We start from the raw sequence: 21,343 nt of genomic DNA on the forward strand, positions 1-21,343 counted from the left end.
GCTGCTCTGGTTCGCCACAAGCGGCTTAGTCATGCTGGCCACATGACCCAGAAGCTGTACGCCGGCTCCCTCGGCCAATAAAGCGAGATGAGCGCCGCAACCCCAGAGTCTGTCACGACTGGACCTAATGGTCAGGGGTCCCTTTACCCTTTACCTTAGATAGACAGACAGATAGATATGCAACAGTGTTTTGTACGCTTTTATTCCCTTGAGAAGGCAATTTGAGATCCTTCATACAAAGCCTTCCATAAATGAAATTGTTATTAACAACAACAACCATTGCTTCTCCTTCCAGGTTGAGAGATGTCACATCAATCCCCGTGATCAGCAGCCGCACTTTGGGGCTCCACTTCCACCCGGGGCGAGGGCTGCATCATCATGTGCCCGTCATGTTTGATTACTTCCACCTGTCGGCCATCTCTGTTACCCTGCATGCCTCTCTGGTGGCTCTGCACCAGCCCCTGATCAGGTGAGAGAAACAGGGTTCTTGTTATTTTCATTTTCTGTATGTGTATTTCATGATCTTTGCTATGAGAGGTCAATTGTTCATATCTCATGTTATGTATTGAGCTTGGATCCTAGAACAATAGGCAGGTAGGAACCTAGAAGGCAGCAACCTGATTGGCCTGCAGGATCAGCCCAATCAGGCTCCAGGAGGAAGTGAATCAGCAACCTGATTGGGCTGCAGGAACAGCCCAATCAGGCTCCAGGAGAAAGTGAATCGGCAACCTGATTGGGCTGCAGGAACAGTCCAATCAGGCTCCAGGAGGGGAACTGAATCAGCCAATCACACGGGACCCATTGTGTAAATAATGTATATATATAGCCAGAGGTTTTGGGGGGAAACACTCACTCACTGTTTACCATGAACTGAAATAAAGAGCATGAAAAACACTCAACTCCGAGTATATTTCATCTCATTTGCTTTTTTTTTTAAAAAAAACTTACATAAAATAAAAACAATGCCAGCAACAGAACAAGTAAAAACACAGAGACTTGGCAGAGTTATTATTATTACCGTATTTTTCGCCCTATAGGACGCACTTTTCCCCCTCCAAAAATGAAGGGGAAATGTGTGTGCGTCCTATGGGGTGAATGCAGGCTCCTTGGTTTCAGCGATAGCAACGCGAAGCCTAGGAAGCCTGCGCTCCGGAGGCTTCACGTTGCTTTCGCTGAAGCCAGAAGAGTCTGCTCTTTCAGCCTGTCCGTTGCTCCCAGAGCTGCGGGGGAGGGGATCATATTTTTTCCTTGATCCCCCCACCGAAAAATAGGTGCGCCCTATGGGCCGGTGCGCCCTATAGGGCGAAAAATACGGTATTTATTAAATTTGTATACCCTGCATATAGGCATCCCTATGTATAATGTGTTGTGGTAATCTAACCACAGTTGCTGACCAAGGTTTGCCTTTTATAATCAGCTTTGCCGTGATGGCAGGGACGTGGGTGGCACTGTGGGTTAAACCACAGAGCCTAGGACTTGCTGATCAGAAGGTTGGCGGTTCGACTCCCCGTGAAGGGGTGAGCTCCCGTTGTTCGGTCCCTGCTCCTGCCAACCTAGCAGTTCGAAAGCACACCAGTGCAAGTAGATAAATAGGTACCGCTCTGGCGGGAAGGTAAACGGCGTTTCCGTGCACTGCTCTGGTTCACCAGAAGCGGCTTAGTCATGCTGGCCACATGACCTGGAAGCTGTACGCCAGCTCCCTCGGCCAATAAAGCAAGATGAGAACCGCAACCCCAGAGTCAGCCACGACTGGACCTAATGGTCAGGGGTCCCTTTACCTTTATGTGGTGATGGCACTATCCAGACTGGGAAATGGACAGCACTCTGTCCTATTTTAGGGTTGCCATATTTCTAGAAGTAAAATTCAAAAGTAGTTGATTCTTTTTTTTAAGCAATCAATCTCAAAATCCCGGACAGCCTTTTCCCTGGTTATATCCTGGACATGTCCAGGAAATTCCAGACATATAGCAACCCCATCTTATTTAAGTCTAGTTGTTGGATGTGGCTTTACCAATATTTTCCCACCTTATGGACCTCTCATGGAGGAGGCCCACAAAGAAGGACCTTAGATGATGACTGCAGGGTCCAGGTCAGTTCACATGGGAGGTTCTTCTGAGGTCCAGCTCAAGACATTTTGTAGCCTAAGGTGAAGGTGAACATGGTGTCCCCTCCTTTCCGTGCACAGAACCTTGACAGGGCTAACTCCTACTTCCACACTAATCATGTAAGAATCATCCTCCACAAAGAGGAGCAGGCTAGCTTAGGGACCATGTAACACACTCCTGGCTGCTGGTCCCTATCCTCAACACACACTGCCTGAGGCAGCAGCCTCACCCTATCTATTGGTAGGGCTGGTAAAAAATAAATAAAATTAAAGCAGATTCTGCAAGCCTCAAGTCTGCCTGCCTCTGATCTAACGTTTCCTTGTTGCCTCTTGCCTGCTCACACACAGACTTGTTGTTCTTAATACTTGATCTAAATCTAGCCTCCCCCCCTAATTTGTAACCACTGTCTCTTGTCTTACCCTGAGCAAAGAGGGAGAACAGTAATCTCTTTGCTTCTTTCTGAACTCCTGTAAAATGCTTAACAATTGCCATATGCTGTTGATGACAAAGAGAGAAGAAAAGCTTACCTATTCCTGGAAAACTTGTTTGCTGCTACTGATCCTGTTAGCGGAGAATTTTTAACAAGCTTTGAAAAAGCCTGAAGGCTTTCCAGAGCACCACAGACCGAGATGAACCTTTGCTATGTCTCCCAACTCTCCAAGAACTGTCGTTTTAAAATAGCAACACAGGGATATTTTTTAAAATGTATTTTTAGTGCAGAGAGGAAAGGATGGGAGAGGAAACTTTGAAATGTGTAATATTGTTGTTCCATATAGACACAGGTATTCCATTTTTTCTTCTTTGTTTAGCTTTGCCCGTCCAGGGAAGGGCTCGTGGCTTGGTAAAAACAGCCTGGAAACAGGACCAGATCTGACGGGGATGTCACTGGAAAACCTGGTGTTTGGAGCCGGTTACTGCAAACCTGTTGCTTCTGAGGTAGGGGACAGTTCTTGTTCATGGTAACATTAGATGTACAGTTTTAAGGGATGGAGATGGGCCTTCCTTAGGTAGGATCACCAGGCTGATAAGAGAGAGGTGAGTTTATATTATCCCTACTCCCACCGATAAAATCTGTGGTGACTTTTGCCCACTGGGAATGGAAGCACAGAAAGCAAGGAGAATATCTGCAGGTGGAGCAGAGCCAACTGCTTCTAGACTTGCCCGCAACCGCCTCTTCGCTGCTGAATTCTATACGGGCAGCATTGAGGTTACGGAAAAGGAAACTGTTTACAAAATCCTTCCCTTGTAACCATTATGTCAAAAAAGGACCGGTGATGCCAATTGTTGAGGAAACAACAGGGGTATTAATATATTCCCAGTCATGCTTCTTAAACTCCTACTCTTTTGGGATGGTGCTGTCAATCCTGTTATACAAAGTGCTCACCCCTTAGCCTAGTAGAAGAAGAGTTTGGATTTGATATCCCGCTTTATCACTACCCTAAGGAGTCTCAAAGTGGCTAACAATCTCCTTTCCCTTCCTCCCCCACAACAAACACTCTGTGAGGTGAGTGGGGCTGAGAGACTTCAGAGAAGTGTGACTTGCCCAAGGTCACCCAGCAGCTGCATGTGGAGGAGCGGGGAAGTGAACCCGGTTCACCAGATTACGAGTCCACCGCTCTTAACCACTACACCACACTGGCTACACTGAAACCATCTACAGAGGAGCAGATCTGAGACGCCGGTTGCTCAAATCCCAAAAGGCTAGTAGAAGAAACAGAGCAGGCAGATACTTTACTTACCTTGCCTTTGGTACTGACTAGCAAGGGAAAAGGCAGCATTTTATGAAGCAAAATACTCTTCCTGTATCATCAGAACAGTGGTGCTATTTTGAACAGTGACAGCATTCAAGGGTGGAAAATTTCCTCCAGTTATGAATGTGGAATCCCAGAATTGTAGAATTAGAAGGGACCCAGAGCATAGCTGTCAACTTTCTCCTTTTCTTGCAAGGAATCCTATTCGGAATAAGGGACTTTTCCTTTAAAAAAGGGAAACGTTGCCAACTATGAACCAGAGGTTCAACCCCCAGTTAGGTGTTCCCTTATTGCCTCTTTTCGTGTCTTGGCTGCAGCTCCCTCCTTGCATCCTTTAGTCCAGCAGTCGGCAACCTAAGGCCCATGGGGGTTGTTTAACCGGTCCATGGACCCTCGGTGCCCCCCACCACCCACTCAGTCGGCTCCCATGTGCCATGCTAAACTGGCGCGGAGCAGAACAGGGACCGCCTTCTGTGATGCTGGCCTGCTTTGCATGCCTCCTCCACACCGGAAGGAGCACCGGAAATAGTTTGCGCATGCGTGCGTGTGCGCACACTCTGGCCCACTGCGACGCCTGCGGGACCATGAACCGGCCCAAGCCACAAAAACTTTGCCGGCCCCTGCTGTAGTCTGTTATCACCAGATTGGGCACTGCCTTCCTTTTGTGTGAAAACAGAGGCAAAGTATGTGCTGCGTGGTTCCATCTTGTCTTCGTTGTAGCAGCATTTCTCTGCCTTCTTCACGCAGACGTCCTGCAACTTGCTTGGTCTTCCTGTTGCTTCAAACATAGCTGACGAACGGGTCAGCTACGCCAGATCAATTTTGATTTTCCCCAGTTTCCATTGCTTATTCGTTTGATTTCCTTTCAAGCCCACGGCTGAGAGCGCTCCAGCGATGATCTGTTTTGCTTTTCAGCTTGCTGAGACAGTGTCGATTACAGAGATAATTGAGATAATGAGCTTGTTTATCAACAGTAGATAGCTTGCTTGGTTAATGTTTATTGCTGCTTTTCTTTCCCCATTTTATGAGCTTAGGAGAAAGTGGTTCTAAATGCAGTTTGCTGACTTTGGAGATAACAATGCAGAGAGTCAATGTGGAAGAGAAGTCCATGCCACCCATGATTTAAAGGGAGCTGTCCAAATTCACAGTTCCCTGCCTTATATGTGGGTTGGAAATCAATGAACACTTGGGTTGTCGCCAACTAAGTTCTACTCAAAATAGACCCAACGAAATTAATTGACCTAATTTAATCATATTCATTAATTCCATTGGGTCTACTCTGAGTAGGACGAGCACTGGGCACCACCCTCAGATTGCACACTTCTCTGAATTCTGTGATGTATACAAAATCTTATATGGTTTTTTAAAAAACAACAGCAACAACAACAAACAAACATGGGCTTGTGAAGCCACACAACCAAGCTGAATGGGATCAGGATCCAGCCTAAGTTCCCCCTCTCTGCTCCCTCCCCTGCCACTTCCCCAGAATGCTCCTTTTGGGGGAGTTACAGCCACATTCAACTGAGCCCAACTGAGCTGGGATGAGAAATTTGCCCTGGCATATTCAGCTGCATTGGCATTGGGGACTTAACGCCAGCTGAGCATGTCCGAGTTGGGAATCAGTTGGTTGAGCCAGAGAACCTGCAGCATCCATTATATTGTAAATTGCCCGGTGATCCTCAGATGAAGATCGGTATAGAAATTTAATAAACAAATACAGTGGTACCTCAGGTTACATACGCTTCGGGTTACAGACTCTGCTAACCCAGAAATAATACCTCGGGTTAAGAACTTTGCTTCAGGATGAGAACAGAAATCGTGCTCTGGAGGCGCGGCAGCAGCAGGAGGCCCCATTAGCTAAAGTGTGCTTCAGGTTAAGAACAGTTTCAGGTTAAGAACGGACCTCCGGAATGAATTAAGTACTTAACCCGAGGTACCACTGTAATGAGGGATGCGGGTGGCGCTGTGGGTTAAACCACAGAGCCTAGGACTTGCCGATCAGAAGGTCAGCGGTTTGAATCCCCATGATGGCGTGAGCTCCCATTGCTCGGTCCCTGCTCCTGCCAACCTAGCAGTTCGAAAGCACGTCAAAGTGCAAGTAGATAAATAGGTACCGTTCCAGCGGGAAGGTAAATGGCGTTTCCGCGTGCTGCCCTGGTTCGCCAGAAGCGGCTTAGTCATGCTGGCCACACGACCCGGAAGCTGTACACCAGCTCCCTCGGCCAATAAAGCGAGATGAGTGCCGCAACCCCAGAGTCGGTCACGACTGGACCTAATGGTCAGGGGTCCCTTTACCTTTACTTACCACTGTAATAAAACAAACAATCCTAAACTGCTCGTCTTGCCATACAATTGCCTGCAACATGTTTTACATTATTACCACCTAAAATTCTGAAGTACATTCCCATCCTTTTGAAAAAGAAAGAATAATGGGAAATGTAGCTTATTCCTCACAGAGCCCCCCTAACCAACTACAGGTCCTTTGGAGAGGTGTACTTTAAATGTGCTTTAAATCTATGGTGTGTGGGAAGCCTGAGATGCATTACTCATTCTGCGTCACAAAACTGTTTGTTTTAACACCCTCTGTTGTGTTTTGGGTCAGTTGAGGGTAATGTGCTTGAAGAAGCTTCAATTTATCGGTAGAACATTCTGCGGGCACTTTGTTGTAGACATGTGCTCTGGCTGATGCTTAGATGCATATTTAGGCCATCTATTTCCGATCAGAGCATATTTTTGACATTATTACTGGGCAGCATGGATGATCTGCCTCATACTGTGTAGGAAGAGCCTATGGCTTACCACGATGAAGAACATCCCCTGACCAGTTAAGGAAGAATGACACAGTTGAAATGTTTCAGACATTCTCCTTCTCCAAATTTCCTTGTAGAATTTTGAGTGCCAAATTGTTCTCGTGGGAATGTTCAGGGAGGCAGGAGAGGATATATTGTTTAATTATATCCTTCCCAACTTGTGTTAACAAGTTCTAAAATTTAGCAGAGTAACATTCCCCTTTTAAACTTACACAGTGGATAACGTTTTTGCCAGGCTTGTTTAAGCCTCTAAAATAAGTTTCCTGGTAATTCCCCTTTTATTCCCTCCTAAAAAGATAGACATAACACAGTCTTGTATAAAAGTATAAAATAGTTTATTCACAGTTTCATTCAGTTCACAAAAGGATCCCTGAAGGCAGACTTAAGTTACAAAATATATACACCTGGAATATATCCCATAAGGAGATAGTTCCGGGACTTCCGGGTTGGCGCCATCGCCGAATGGCGGACTCCCTCCGAGCTCCGGAGGGAGCCTGCTCGGCAGGGGCTGGGTCCTACCGCATCGGCGACGCGGGGACCCTTAAAAACCACGGCCACGGAGGCCGTGGACATGGAGACTCGGCTGGCACTGCTAGCGCCCTCCCGACTCGTGAAGGAGCCTTTTTAAAGGCTACGGATCGGGTGCCGGGGAGAAGCGTGGTGCTTTGAGTCCTCTGCTATCCCTGCCGAGCGAAGCCGCATGCCATCCGGCGGAGAGCGCTGACTTCTTCCATTGAGAATTCGGATTTGTAACAACAACCCGTGAGTAATTTGGAAACCGGGTTTAAAAGGAGAAAAAAAGAATTTTTTTTTTCGGATTTGATACGAGCGGGGGGGGGGATCCAAAAAGGAAGTCAGTCCCCCTCCCTACTGTAAACCTTCCAAAACAAGGACTGGGAAACCAAGGTCCAAAAAGAATTGAATTGCTGATAAGAACTAAGAATTCCACGATGGGAAACTACAAGAACTGTGCTGGAGGAAGAATTGAGGGAGAAGGAAAACGTAACCCCCCCCCTGGGAACCGGGGTGATTGAGGAGAGAGCCTGGCGAAAAGCGAAGGAGATTTTGACAGCTGTCAAAGTAGCTGTCAAAGTCCGAAATTTAAAGAGGACTTGATTATGAGGACTTTGCTGGTTAATTTTGCTACAATTTGTTACAATTTGTCAAAACTTGGAAACATGGATAACAATCGGACTTTTGGACTAGAGAAAACAAAGTTACAACAATCCCCCTAGAGGAGTTTCGGGACATTACAAAGAAGGTCGTAAGTGGAAAAATACCATTGGAATTCTACAGGACTGGTTATCTTCTGGGAAAGCTGCGAAACGGAAACAATATTGTGTCTACAGGGTGTTTAGCTAAACAATAGAATTTTCTATTGAAGAAAGGAAGGGACTGAACGTATGTTTTTGTTCCTGAATAACAATAATCCCTGCAGACCTACTAAACTTCTGAATTAGAACGTTTTGGCAGCGGAACAAGAGGAAACTGGACTACAACTTGGAAAGAACAATGGGGGGAGCTTTATTAATGATTGGAAATTAAATGGTTTAAAAATAACTTTAAAAATAATTATAAAAAGAAAAAAGCCAGCAAGGAATCGGGGGGAAAATGTGATTTATGGACTTTAAGAATTCCAGGCAGACAATATGGATTAGTGGTCAGGGGGAAATTAAACCGGGGACGGGGGGGGGAGAACTAGAATCCAAAGGCTTGTCAACTATTTTTTGAATTGGCTTTTTTTCATTTACTATACTTTTTATTTCTTGTTTCCTATTTCTTTATTGTGTGAGGTGTCTTTATCACTAAAAAAAAAAGGGGGAAATTGTGGAATGGAAAGGGGGTGGGCCCTGGGGAGAGAACTCTTGTCTTTTATTAAGGGTACTGGTGAGGACTGAATAATTTTAAATTTAAATTTGAATAATGGTTTAAACAAATTAAGTTTTAATTAGAACTGAGAACTTGTGGAGCCAACAATATGATAGGGGAATATGGTAGGGGTGGGGGAAGGAGGGAGTCCCGGAAAGAGGGTGTTTGAAAAGAAGGCTTTGAATGTATTCTATTCTTTTTCTTTCTGTATCTCTGAAAATCTTAATAAATATTATTTAAAAAAAAAAAAAAACATAAGGAGATAGTTCCTTTGTCCTCTCTTGGCCGGAAGGCAAGAGAGCATATCAGGCTGATGCTTCTTTGACGAAAGCAAAATGGAGAAGAGAGAGATGTGGTGGCCAGTCCTGTGCTTTTGTTACCTGCACAGGTAAAGTCATGCCCACCTCTGGTCACATGTCGAGGAAGTTTGTCTCAGTACAGGAGGAAACAGGAAGTTTATCTACTGGCTGGACAAACATCCCTCTTCATGTCTAAATATGTCCACTCTAGGAATGTTGTATTTGACTGCTCTATGTTTCACACCCCACACTCATCTCATCCATCTCTACATTTAAAGCCTTCTTATACCACTTTTAAAATCATGGCTTCCCCTAAATAATCCTGGGAAATGAAGTTTTGGGGTTTTTTTAAGGGTACCTACAAGTCCCAAGATCCTTAACAAACTACATAAGGATTTTGTTTAAGTTGGCACCCATAGCTCCAGATTTGCTGGCGGGGGTCCGGACTGCCCCAACACAAACACACACACACCCCAGTCCCTTCTGACAACAACCAGCCACCAGTTTCTGGAACGCCCATGGCTGGAATTTCAGCCGCAGCTGGGCTGCAGAAGCCAAGGGAATGGGAGGTTGGGTTAAAAATGGAACAGCAGAACCAAGCAATGGCACCCGGGTAGGATACCAGACAGCATAGGAGCCCATGGTCCGAGGTCTCATCGCCCCCCCCCATAAAATATTTGAGAGGGAGCCCCTGCCCAAGTTGCCATTCAAATAGTGTGTGTGGACCATGTCATGTGATTGATTATGTGGAGCAGGGCTCCCCCCCCCCCAATATTTTATTCAAGTTGGGATCCCTGCCAGAGAGGGAAATACAGAGATCTCGGGAGAAACAAATGTTGATGGTTAAAAACATGCACGTGTGTGCAAAATAATAATAATAAAACAAACAAACTACATAAGGGGGGAAAAACATTTAAAAACATACCATACAAACAACACAGAACGTAAGACGGGACATGGGTTGAGAGATCAAGGAAATGCCCTGTGTAAAACATAGAAACATCAACTTACACATAGCGTTGGAAAGGTTCCCAAATGTTATTTAGCTCAGCTCTGTGCAATGCAGGAGTAAGTGTGTAGCCCCAAAGACTTGTACCAAGAGGAACTTGCTTGTCTTCGCTGCACAATCTCTTCCACATTTGAGAGGAAGTGCCCTTTCACACTGCACAAAACAGATGCCACTCTTTTGCCACTGATAAATGTCCTCTGAAGTTTTCTCTCCCAGCCATCCAGCTGATTCCCGGATGCTGGTACAAATGTCTCTAGTGATTTGACCAGCTTGATATCTGAGGAGAAAGGCCTCGCTGCTGTCTTCATTTGCGAATGGAGACGGGTTTCAATCAATCCTCCTCCTTCTTGCTTCCCCTGCTTTGATTCTGCACAAGGGAGCTTGGCACACTGCTGTTTTTGACAAGACGTCAAAGGTTCTTTGTTCAGCGCTCCTGACTTCTCGCTGTGCAGAATAATTAAATGTCAGGAGCAGAAGGCTGTACCAGTCCAATTTCCCTAGCTCTTGCAAAGTGACATGCCGGACACAGGTTTTATTATTTCATTTTAATTTTGAGTGTGTGCTTTCTGCTTTTCTGGCTTACTGCCCATCAGGATACTTCTAATTCACGCGGAGGCTTTTAAAAAAACGAGGAAATGGCTTTAGGTGGTCCTTCCTTCCCCTTTTCAAATGACAAAGGGGAATCTTAGGAGGGGCATTTGAACATTTTTATCCTCACAAAGTACAGGCTAGGCACTTGCACTTCAAGAGAGATGAAGCTGACTTGGCCATTTATCTTAGCAGGATTGTAATTTCAGTCAAATAGGCCCACAGAGTTTGCATTTGTGAGCTTGATTTATCCCCGCAGCTTCTGAACGTGGCTAAGTGAGTCAGACCATTTTGCATATCATTCTGAATGGTTAACAAAAAAGGAAAGGTTAGATTGGCAAGTCACTTTCCACAGGTGAATGATGATGATGGCGGTGATTTACCAATAAATAAATATTATTTGGGGGGACAGGCCTATGACAAGATTTCTAACAAAGAACAATTTAGGATGCAGCAAATCTCTGGCTCAGATGGCTGGTGCCCAGCTCAACAGACATTAAACCCTCAACTGCAGTTTAGCCAAATATTTGCTGGCATAATTTGCACATTCTGGCTCTGCCATCTGAGACTAAAAAAAGGTGAGGGTAAAGGACCCCTGACAGTTAACTCCAGTTGCAGACGACTCTGGGGTGGCGGCGCTCATCTCACTTTACAGGCTGAGGGAGCCAGCGTTTGTCTGCAGACAGTTTTTCTGGGTCATGTGGCCAGCAAGACTAAGCCGCTTCTGGCACAATGGAACAACGAAACCAGAGCAGTGCACGAAAACGCCATTTACCTTTCCGCCGGAGTGGTACCTATTTATCTACTTGCACTTTTTGGTGTGCTTTCGATCTGCTAGGTTGGCAGGAGCAAGGACCGAGCAACGAGAGCTCACCCCGTCATGGGGATTTGAACCGCCGACCTTCTGATCAGCAAGCCCAAGAGGCTCAGTGGTTTAGACTACAGCGCCACCCGTGTGCCAACTGAGACTAGGCTGGGGTAAATCCCCAAAAAGAGTCATTCTGGGGGCATGACATCAGAGATGGAGGACTTAGGCTGGATTCTAATCCCATTTAGCTCAGTCTCATGACCTGGAAACCTGACATAGAAGACTGTTTCAAAGGCTTGTTTTCCTTCTGCTAGACTTAGGCAGAGCAGCAGCTGACTGCTGAACGGTATTTGACTCTGGTGTAAATTTACGCCATCATAACGCACAGAAGCCTGCTTTACTTCAGCTTCTTCTGCATACTGATTTATCATTTGCACCCCTTTCAGTAAAAGAGGGACCAGAATCCTGCAATGCCCCTAATCTCATAATGCTTAATCTGGACTTCTAATATGTCCTATACATTGGGCCTGCACTTGAAAACTTTGGGGGAATTGGCACTGTAGGAGAATGGAAGTAAGGCTGAACTTTAAAATAATTGCAAAAGGAAGTACTATTGTTATTGTTTGAGACAGGAATCAAACTAGCACAAAAACACCCAGCAAACTGAAAAGGACTAATGTCTAGTTTGATGTCTAGCATTCATTCCTAATTATTACTGCAAATGGCTGAGAAGGAAGAGTCAGATGACATTGTGATATCTCTGTTTCCACTATATATATATATTTAAGCCTCTAATAATAACCCTATGAATTCCCTTACCTGTATCAGCATTAACACAAGCTGATCATAGAATCATAGAATTGTCATCTAGTCCTACCTCATTCAGTGCAGGAACCACAGCTAAATGCTAACAGCCGCCATCCTATCTAAGTTTGGGTGCAAGACATGATAAAGAATTGTTTGTTTTAGTGACGTTATTATATAGCTTTCATGGGGGATGAAAGGGTCCCATCCTTTCTGTAAGAATTATATACACTTAAAGGAGAAACTGAAGACCACTGCCCCCTCTTCCTGAAAGCAATGCAATACTGTCACAAAAACAAACAGTGAGGTAGGATTTAAAATCATGTGTCTAACAAGGTTATTAACTGCCATTAACTCTACTGAGTTAAGAGCTTAGGCATATGCATTCATAGCTGTCAACTTTTCCCTTTTCTTGCAAGGAATCCTATTCGGAATAAGGGAATTTCCCTTTTAAAAAGGGAAACATTGACAGCTATGCATGCATTATATGTGCAATTATACATAGACCACATTCTGAATTAGAACGATTAGAATTCCAGGGTGTGTGTGTGTGTGTGTAGATATGAAATGCTTTTAACTCTTTCTTTGATCAGAACCAAAAAGTTCAGCTTTAAAAACTTTTAGGTCTGGTAGGAATTGATCGGTTTTGTTCCTCCAAAACTCCAGGGTAGATTGTGGGTTCCTTACTCCTCCTCAGGTACACCCAGGGAGGTGAGGTCCATCAGCCTAGAAGAGATGGAGATTTCTGGCTCAGAAACTAACAGCCCAATATTTTCCCTGGTGCCACTAAATGCACAGCCTTCTCATGCCTGCTCAGAAGTAAAATCTCATTAGAGAGACTTCATTACATATCAGCATGAAAAACTGAAAAATATTGGTCACAGGGTGGGTGGCTGGTGCAGCCTGTCATGCCAAGCTCCCCCCCACCCCCTGCCTGCCCGCTGGAGCAATGCCAGGCCTAGCTGGCCTGTTGTCAGGGCCGTCTTAAGCATATCCAGCACCGTGGTGCAAAGATCCTTCCAGCGCCCCACTCCCACCCCCGTTTCCCAGAGTTGTTGACCTTTTCCCAATCCTCTGTGGGGATTGCTATCTTCCAGCGGGGGCCTGGGAAGGAAGCTGCACGTCTGCCAGCCATATAGTTAGCAGGGCACAGCTGGCAGGCATGCAGGAGGGAAAGGGGAAGCCGCCGGCAAAGCCACGCAGCTCCCCCACTCACTGGGGTGCCCCTGAGAGGCTTTCCCAATGGGAAAGATGGCTCTGCCTGTTGTGGGTAATTCTCAGGCTGGCCACTGGATATTGGTGGGCATTCCCGCCATGGGGTTGATTTGAATCCTGGCCAATCCAGCTGGGCCAGGAGGGAGGGGCTTGAGGAGGCACTAAAGGCTGGCTGCAGCCGACCCCAGGGGCCACTGTCGGCTGGAGAACAACCCTACCTACACCAGCCCCCATTCAATGACACTGTGGCTTTATGTATGCTAACTTTTCCCTGCCCCCTTTCTAGCAGTCTGTGCTCGTCGGCTTTACTGTGGTTCAATAATGGTTGCTGTTTTCAGAGCCAGGAAGGATTTTTTCCTCCAAACAGATTGGCCCTGTTTGGAGGGTTTGCTTTCCCCATAGCAATAGTCACAACTTTGGCAGATAAGGCATTGGGTGGAATTCTTCTTGTCTAACAGTTGGGAAAACATCCTGGGGGTGCCTGCAAGCCCCCAAAACTCTGAGCATCCTCCAGTACGCGCAGCTCTGGGAAAGGCATTTCCCCTCTTCTCCAGTACACTTCTAGCAACATATACCAGCTGGTATTTGCACACTAATCTTATAGCAAAATACAGCAAGAAGAGCGAGACATCGTAGATCTAATCTACTACAGTGGTACCTCGGGTTACAGACGCGTCAGGTTACAGACTCTGCTAACCCAGAAATAGTACCTCGGGTTAAGAACTTTGCTTCAGTATGAGAACAGAAATTGCACAGCAGCAGCAGAAGGCCCCATTAGCTAAAGTGGTGCTTCAGGTTAAGAACAGTTGCAGGTTAAGAATGAACCTCCAGAATGAATTAAGTTCTTAACCTGAGGTACCACTGTATTTATTTACACACTATGTACAGACAAAGGCATAATGGAGTCCGTTCTCTCCAGCTCCAAGAGAACAAACACAAAGAAAGAAAAGTGAAAGTACAGTGTAATAGTACGCACAGCAGAAGAGATAAGACATTCTTCCTTTCCCAGACAGGCATGTGATTTACAACAATCTCATCTGCAGCATCGGAGGCGTGAAATTGCTAACACTAACAACATACAGTGGTTGAAGTGGTGCATCGCCCCCACCCTAGAATTGTGTGATAACAGGGTGCCCTGTTAGAGGGGTCTAGTAGGTTTCTATCCCAAAGCCAAGGTGTGTGGCAGATGGGCCATAGAGCTTCCTTCAACGACTTGGGAGGGTAGACCTGCAGCTTGCGGGTGACCCGCTAATCCTGGGCTTGACCCTGTCATGCGACAGCCCTCCACCAGGGGAGTGCTGTGTGGGATATACACCCAATGCCTAAACCACACCCAACCTACATCTGGAATCAATAAAGTTGTAGCCATTTTTTTAAAAAAATCCCAGAATGTCATCTTGTCCAGTTTGTTCCCCTTCTTGACTCGGGCATTTCTCCCTAGGGGGGAGGTGGGTCACTGCGAGTGGGTCCACAGTGTCAGTGGGGAACAGGAAAAAAATAAGAGCCAAATACTGAAAGAAATCAGGTGTTTCCAAATAGAATTGTTGAAGGGGTTGCATAAAAAGTATATTTTCCATTCCCACATGCCCTACCAGATGTTGACTGAAACATCAAACCACCCTGGAAATATGGTCTAGGGAGAGAGGAAACATAGGTAGAAAAGAGTCCTGCTGGGGTTAGGTCAAAGGTCCACCTCATTCATCATCCTATTCCCAAGTCTATAAAGGTAAAGGGACCCCTGACCATTAGGTCCAGTCATGGCCGACTCTGAGGTTGCGGCGTTCATCTTGCTTTATTGGCCGAGGGAGCCGGCGTACAGCTTCTGGGTCATGTGGCCAGCATGACTAAGCCACTTCTGGCGAACCAGAGCAGTGCATGGAACTCCGTTTACCTACCGCCGGAGTGGTACCTGTTTATCTACTTGCACTTTGACGTGCTTTAAAACTGCTAGGTGGGCAGGAGCAGGGACCAAGCAAGTTCAAATCAGTTCAAATCAGTTCAAATCAGGGGGATTTGAACTGCCGACCTTCTGATCGGCAAGTCCTAGGCTCTGTGGTTTAACGCACAGCGCCACCCACATCCCAAGCCTATAGGAGGCCCACAAACAGGACCTGAGTGCAAACAGGACTCTTCCCATTTGTGAATCTCAGGATCCAGAGGCATAGTGTCTCTGGCACAGCATAATGACCTACCAAATAATGGCAAACTGCTCCATGATTCATAAAATTTCATTGTCCTTGCCTGTAAATTGCTTCAAGGCTGGAGGGTGAACTATGAATAATACAGGAGGTGCCTGCAGGAGCAAGGAAGCAAAAATCAGGGAGAGAATGCGATATTTATGCTAATCTCCCCCAGTTATCCAGACGTTCTTTGATGCACAGCAGTGAATTGCAGCAAATGAGAGCTGTTTGCTTTTTAAAGCAACTTGCCGAACAAAAGTTTGGAATACTTGTGATTGCTGGTTCAAAAGGCAGAAGTAGGGAGAAGAGCTTGAAGAAACATTTCCCTCTACTTGTGTTCCCCAAGCAGCATAGTGTAGATTGCAGCCACTGTCCAAATCCAGACCATGCATACAACCCACCTAGGACTGCCAGATGTCAGGGACTGGCTAAGGAGGAGAGGTGGAAGTTGCCATACCAAGAACATCTCAGAGAAAGCATAGGAGAAGATTTTGATCCTGGATTCTGGTGGTAGGAAGCTGGTCACACACACACACAGAGGAGGGAAAGAGCTGGGAAGTACTGGAGGCTGGGAGCTTGAAGGATGATGAAGAGGAGGAAGGAGGCAGCTGCCTCAGCAGAGACAGGAATCAGACTTGACCATTCAACCACAGAGCCACTCTGACAGCTTCTCTGCTGATAGCTTGCAAGACAACCTCCCAGAACAAGGTGTAAGTTGCATATTTTTGAACAGAGAGCCAGGCAGAAACAGAGAGGGTCCTTGAGGTTCACCGTAGACAGAGGTGTGATGGCCTGTGACTCGGGCTCGGACTCGGAACCAGAGAAGTCTCAGTTCGCACCGGATTCTCTGCCTCAGGCGGCATCTGAACCGAGTCCGGGGCCTGATTCCGAAGAGCCCCAGTCTGCACAGGTTCCCCTGCAACAAGCACCCTTGTTACCCTAGCTCCAGATGCAGGGATTACCTTGTTGCCCTCTGCTGGACAATCGTGTACAGCTGCTCCACCACCAGTTGGGTCAGGAGAGGTTGAGGTGGTGGCTGGGTCTAGTAACCCACTGACATCTCCTGAGCTGCAGAGACTCAGGTCTGAGAGAATGAGAGACCTGAGTACTCGCAGGAGGAGTGCTCGCCTTTGGGTGAGACAGGGAGGTGAGTCACCTGGGGATCAGGACCGGCCATTACCCTGTCAGAGATAAAAGGCTGCTGGACCCAGGTTGCGGGAGCAACATTGCTGTTTGCTAGAACCTGCCTGAGACCTTGTGCCTGACCTAGCCTGGTTTCCTCCTTTGGCCCTGTTGGACTGACTCCTCGCGGAATCCTTGGATTCGGGACCGGACCTGGACCGTGTGACTCGGGTTAACCCCCGGGCCCAGCACAAGAGGAAGTGTCTTAATACGGAGGGATAGGGAGTGAAGGAGGAGGTACAAGCCAGTCTGGGCAACTGCTTCTTTTAGACAGGAAGAACCTTTGAAGTTTCCATGTGTTCTGCTTCCTTAACCAAGAAATTAAATGTAAGTTAACCGGTATTTTTCTGACTTTCTCTGATCTGCGAACAACTTGCTTTTCTTGTCAGCTCCCTGACACCAGGCTGCACTTTGGATATTTGTATTCAAAGCTTTTAAAAAGGAGCAGGGTGAAGTAAGTGTGACTGCTGCATAGGCAAAGGACCAGAGCTCAGTGGTAGAGCATCTATTTTACATGTTTAAAAATGAGCAGAGGCAACCACTAGTGTCAAGGAGTTCCACAGGACAGGGGCTACCACACTAAAGGCTTGGCCCCTGGTAAAGGCCAGCCTCAGTGCCATGTGTGGGACCACCACCAGTGCCCCACCAGAAGACCTCAGGTGGGGCATAGGGAATCAGTAAGTCCTTAAGGTACTTTGAGCCAAAGCTGTTCCAAGCTTTGTGAATTTGCACAAGAACCTTGACCCTGTCGTGGTCAGAAGTTGGTCACCAGTGCAGTAATCCCATTCAGGGTATTTTAAGGGATGGCGCATCTGACAGCAGACCAGGAGATTGGCGGAGACAATCCCTTCCCACACAATTGCTTGTGATTCATTGGAGTTGAGGCTGGAAGCCACAGCTGTCTTCTAGATTGAAAGAAACCAATAAAGGCGTCCGTGAGGAAATGTCAGATTGACTGTAAAGCAAATAAAGCTGGAAAGGTTGGAGTCATTGATCACTATCAGGTGACAGGGTGGTATTTCCTCTCTGGTGATTGCTTGACACTTTGTATAAGTTTACTCTTCTCATCCCCTGCACATTTACTCATCTTCTGCAGCCATTGTTTTCATTTCCCCTCCTTTTCCATGGAAAAACAGTGTGACTTGAAATGTTGCGCAGCTGGCTTGATTGCATAGTGCTGCTCTCCTCCAGATGTCAAGAGGGTCTCTGGAGTGGATACAGTGGGTGGACGTTGTTCTGTAGCCTGACAGAATGCTCTGTCCCTCGCGGATCTTTTGCAGGAAGATATGTGAAAATGTCTTCCGAGAGTTGCAGCTCTTTGCAAGAATTGACACCTGAGCTGAATCTGTGGCTCTAGGGAGGTAGCTTCAACCTCGCTGTCTCCAACAATAGATGCTGCAGAGTGCGAATTCACAGCACAGGTTATGTGACCGAACAGCATCAGAATGCTCTCTTTGGGATGAGCAAATCTGCCTCCATTTCTGTTTGTTGTTTTGCCTTCTTGAATGCTGGCATTTAAGGGAGGCACAAATATCCCGGTTCTTATTCCTAATACAGTGGTACCTTGGTTCTCAAACTTAATCCGTTCAGGAAGTCCGTTCCAAAACCAAAGCATTCCAAAACCAAGTGCGCTTTCCCATAGAAAGTAATGCAAAATGGATGAATCCGTTCCAGACTTTTAAAAACAACCCCTAAAACAGCAACTTAGCATGAATTTTACTCTCTAACGTGACCATTGATCCATAAAAAGAAGGCAGTAAACAATGTACTGCAGTCACACAATCTATCAGTAGCTGAACTGGGTTCCACACAGTCACAAAAACAAAACGAAAAGAGCCGCAAAAACAAAAATGCAAAACAAATCGCAAAAACAGACAGACCTCAGTGTGACACTCAAAACGGAAGTGTGGCACTCAAAACGGAGCATGTTTGGCTTCCGGAAAAGGTTTGCAAACCAGAATACTTACTTTTGAAGTGTTTGGGTTCCAAAGTAGTTTGAGTATCAAGGCTTTTGAGAACCAAGGTACCACTGTAGGGCTTTTTCCTTTGCAGGTACTCTAAGTGAGTGTGATCAAACGATTAATATTGTGTGTACACTCCATGACAGCATGTGCAAAATAATTGCGGGTACTCAGTGAACCTGCTGTGACCTTTGCCAGCACCAACCTTGCCCTGCCTCCCCATTGGCTCAACTTAAAACCATGGAGAGACCTGGTCTGAACAAAGACATTGGATTCTTATCTCATTATACATGACAAAGCCATTTTTCACCTTCTCACCTCTTGCTTTTTCCTGTAAGACCTATTGCAGTCGTTAAGAGTCGTCAACAGGCTCATCACAGCTATCTGCCAATCACCCATTCCCACCACCCTTCTGAGTAATACCCCTCCCCACCTTCTCACTATATAGAGGGATCTGGCAACTTCTGTTTCAAGTGTATCTGAAGGAGTGTGCATGCACACGAAAGCTCATACCAAGAACTAACTTAGTTGGTCTTTAAGGTGCTACTGGAAGGGGGGAAAAAATTGTTTTGACTATGGCAGACCAACACGGCTACCTTTCTGTAACTGGGAAAAGCAGTGGCACACATGATCTAGCTCTTCATTAGCACATCCTTTCTTGCAGTTCTTCCTGAGACTATGAGTTCCAGAATTATCTCCAGGAATGTGTCCATCTTCTTGACAATCTCCGTTTGGGCCGTGACCTTTTCCCACCAGCCATGCCTCTAGGACAAGGTCTCCCAAACTTGGGTCTCCAGCTGTTGTTGGACTACAACTCTCATCATCTCTAGCTAGCAGGACCCATGGTCAGGGATGATGGGAGCTGTAGCCTAAAAACAGCTGGAGGCCCCAGTTTGGAAAACTCAGCTTTGGAACGATGCTACACCCTAACGTAGCACCATTGTCGGAGAACTAAAGGCAAACCAACCAAATTGATGCACTATGAAATGATACATGAACCAAAACACAACCATCCTTTGAAAACTCGCACTTCTCTCACTTCTCTGAATTTTGCAGGGCAGTTCTCCAGCCAGATAGAGTACAAAATTGCGTATACTGGCGTACCTAGAAATGCATATGTTAGTGAAAACAGCATACAGAGATGCATTGTATTATTTCCCCTAGCCTATGCACATTTTAAACTGCCCAGAGTGGGTGTAAATAATAAAATTGTTGTTGTTGTTGTCTTACTCTAGTACAGTAGTATCTTGTATAGTGACAGGTATCCATTCTGGAGCCCTGATTGCTGGCTGATAAGGATGCTGGACAAAGCGCCGTGTCTGCACACACGCATGGAGCAGTTTGCGCTTCTGTGCATGCACAAGTGGCGAACCCAGAAGTAACACATTCCAGTACTTCCAGGTTTGCCACGGACGTTGAATGGAACGGGCGCTCAATGAAGCGGACACTAGACGAGGTATATGCATTTTGGCTGGAGAACTGCATTACAAAATGCAGAGAAATGTGAATGCCAAAGTATGGCTGTGTTTCAGTTCCCCTATAGCAGGGGTAGGGAACCTAAGGCCGGGGAGATGGATCCAGCCCAATTGCCTTCTAAATCCGGCCTGTGGACGGTCAGGGAATCAGCATGTTTACATGAGTAGAATGTGTGCTTTTATTTAAAATGCAACTCTGGGTTATTTGTGGGGCATAGGAATTCGTTCATATTTTTTTCTTCAAAACATTGTCCGGCCCACCACATGGTCTGAGGGACAGTGAACCAGCCCATGGCTGAAAAAGTTTACTGACCCCTGCCCTATAGTTTCAGGAGTAAATTAAGTAGGTTCACTTTTAAATGCAAACTGAATTTCCTTCCCCACCCCTATCCAGAACTTTGGCTTCAGCACCATTGAAAACTCATTATTTTGCCTCCTTTTGCAAAGCAATACAATCCTGGGAGCTCTGGCGAGAACCAATTATTACAGTCCTGCTTCCCTCCTTCATTTTAATCTGTTGCTTCAGAAGCTGTCAAATAATGAAGCTGTGCCATGATGCGATGATCCTCAGTTACATAGAGAAGAGACCAATTTTGTTTACTAGCTGGGGAAAGTGTTCCGAACTCCTAATTAAGCGGAAAGCACTGACGCTGCTTTGGAGATGTCCCTGCCACAATCATAATGTTCCTGGGGAACAAGTGGGAAAATTACGTAGGGTGTATGTGATGCAGTGTTACATGAAAGTACCATATTTTTTCGTGTATAACACGCCCCCATGTATAAGATGCCCCCTATTTTTGGGGACCCCAGATTAAGAAAATGGGGGGAGATTGCCCAGAGTTGCTGAGCTTTTGGGGGAGGATTGCCCATAGATGTTGAGCTTTTGGGGGGGGCAGAGTTGCTGAGTTTTTTTTAGGGGGTATTGCCAAAATTTGGTCATCCGCCTGCCCTATGCTGCCAATCGCGCACATCGTTTGTCCCCTCGCAGGCAGAGGCCACCAATCACACACCAATCACATCGCAGCAGCAGCAGCCAATCAACACCAGCCCTTCCCTCAGCCACCAATCCCACGCCCAATAGCCTCAGACAATCACCAGCTCACGGCAGCAACCAATCCCACATCCCCACTATGCACTATCTGTGTATAAGACGACCCCCCATTTTCAACATTAATATTTAATTTTAAAAACCCCTCGTCTTATACACAGAAAAGTACGGTAACTCGTTCTACTGGTGAAATGTTTTGCACCAGTGGAACGTTGGTGCACAAGAGGATGCATAAACAG

The 21,343-nt window shown here is 46.2% G+C and overlaps 1 protein-coding gene across 3 annotated transcripts in view; it reads left to right on the top strand.

Annotated features, from left to right (window-relative positions):
* Positions 1-21,343, top strand: part of FAM135B (family with sequence similarity 135 member B) — a 151,205-nt gene that overhangs the window by 97,352 nt on the left and 32,510 nt on the right. For all 3 annotated transcript variants that reach the window (XM_053395235.1, XM_053395234.1, XM_053395236.1), the window contains exons 6-7: positions 296-469; positions 2,915-3,041. In XM_053395235.1, coding sequence (XP_053251210.1) covers positions 296-469; positions 2,915-3,041 — 301 coding nt within the window. The remainder of the gene's footprint in view (positions 1-295; positions 470-2,914; positions 3,042-21,343) is intronic.

This window comes from Podarcis raffonei, chromosome 7, assembly GCF_027172205.1.
Source record: "Podarcis raffonei isolate rPodRaf1 chromosome 7, rPodRaf1.pri, whole genome shotgun sequence".
Lineage (NCBI taxonomy): Eukaryota > Metazoa > Chordata > Lepidosauria > Squamata > Lacertidae > Podarcis > Podarcis raffonei.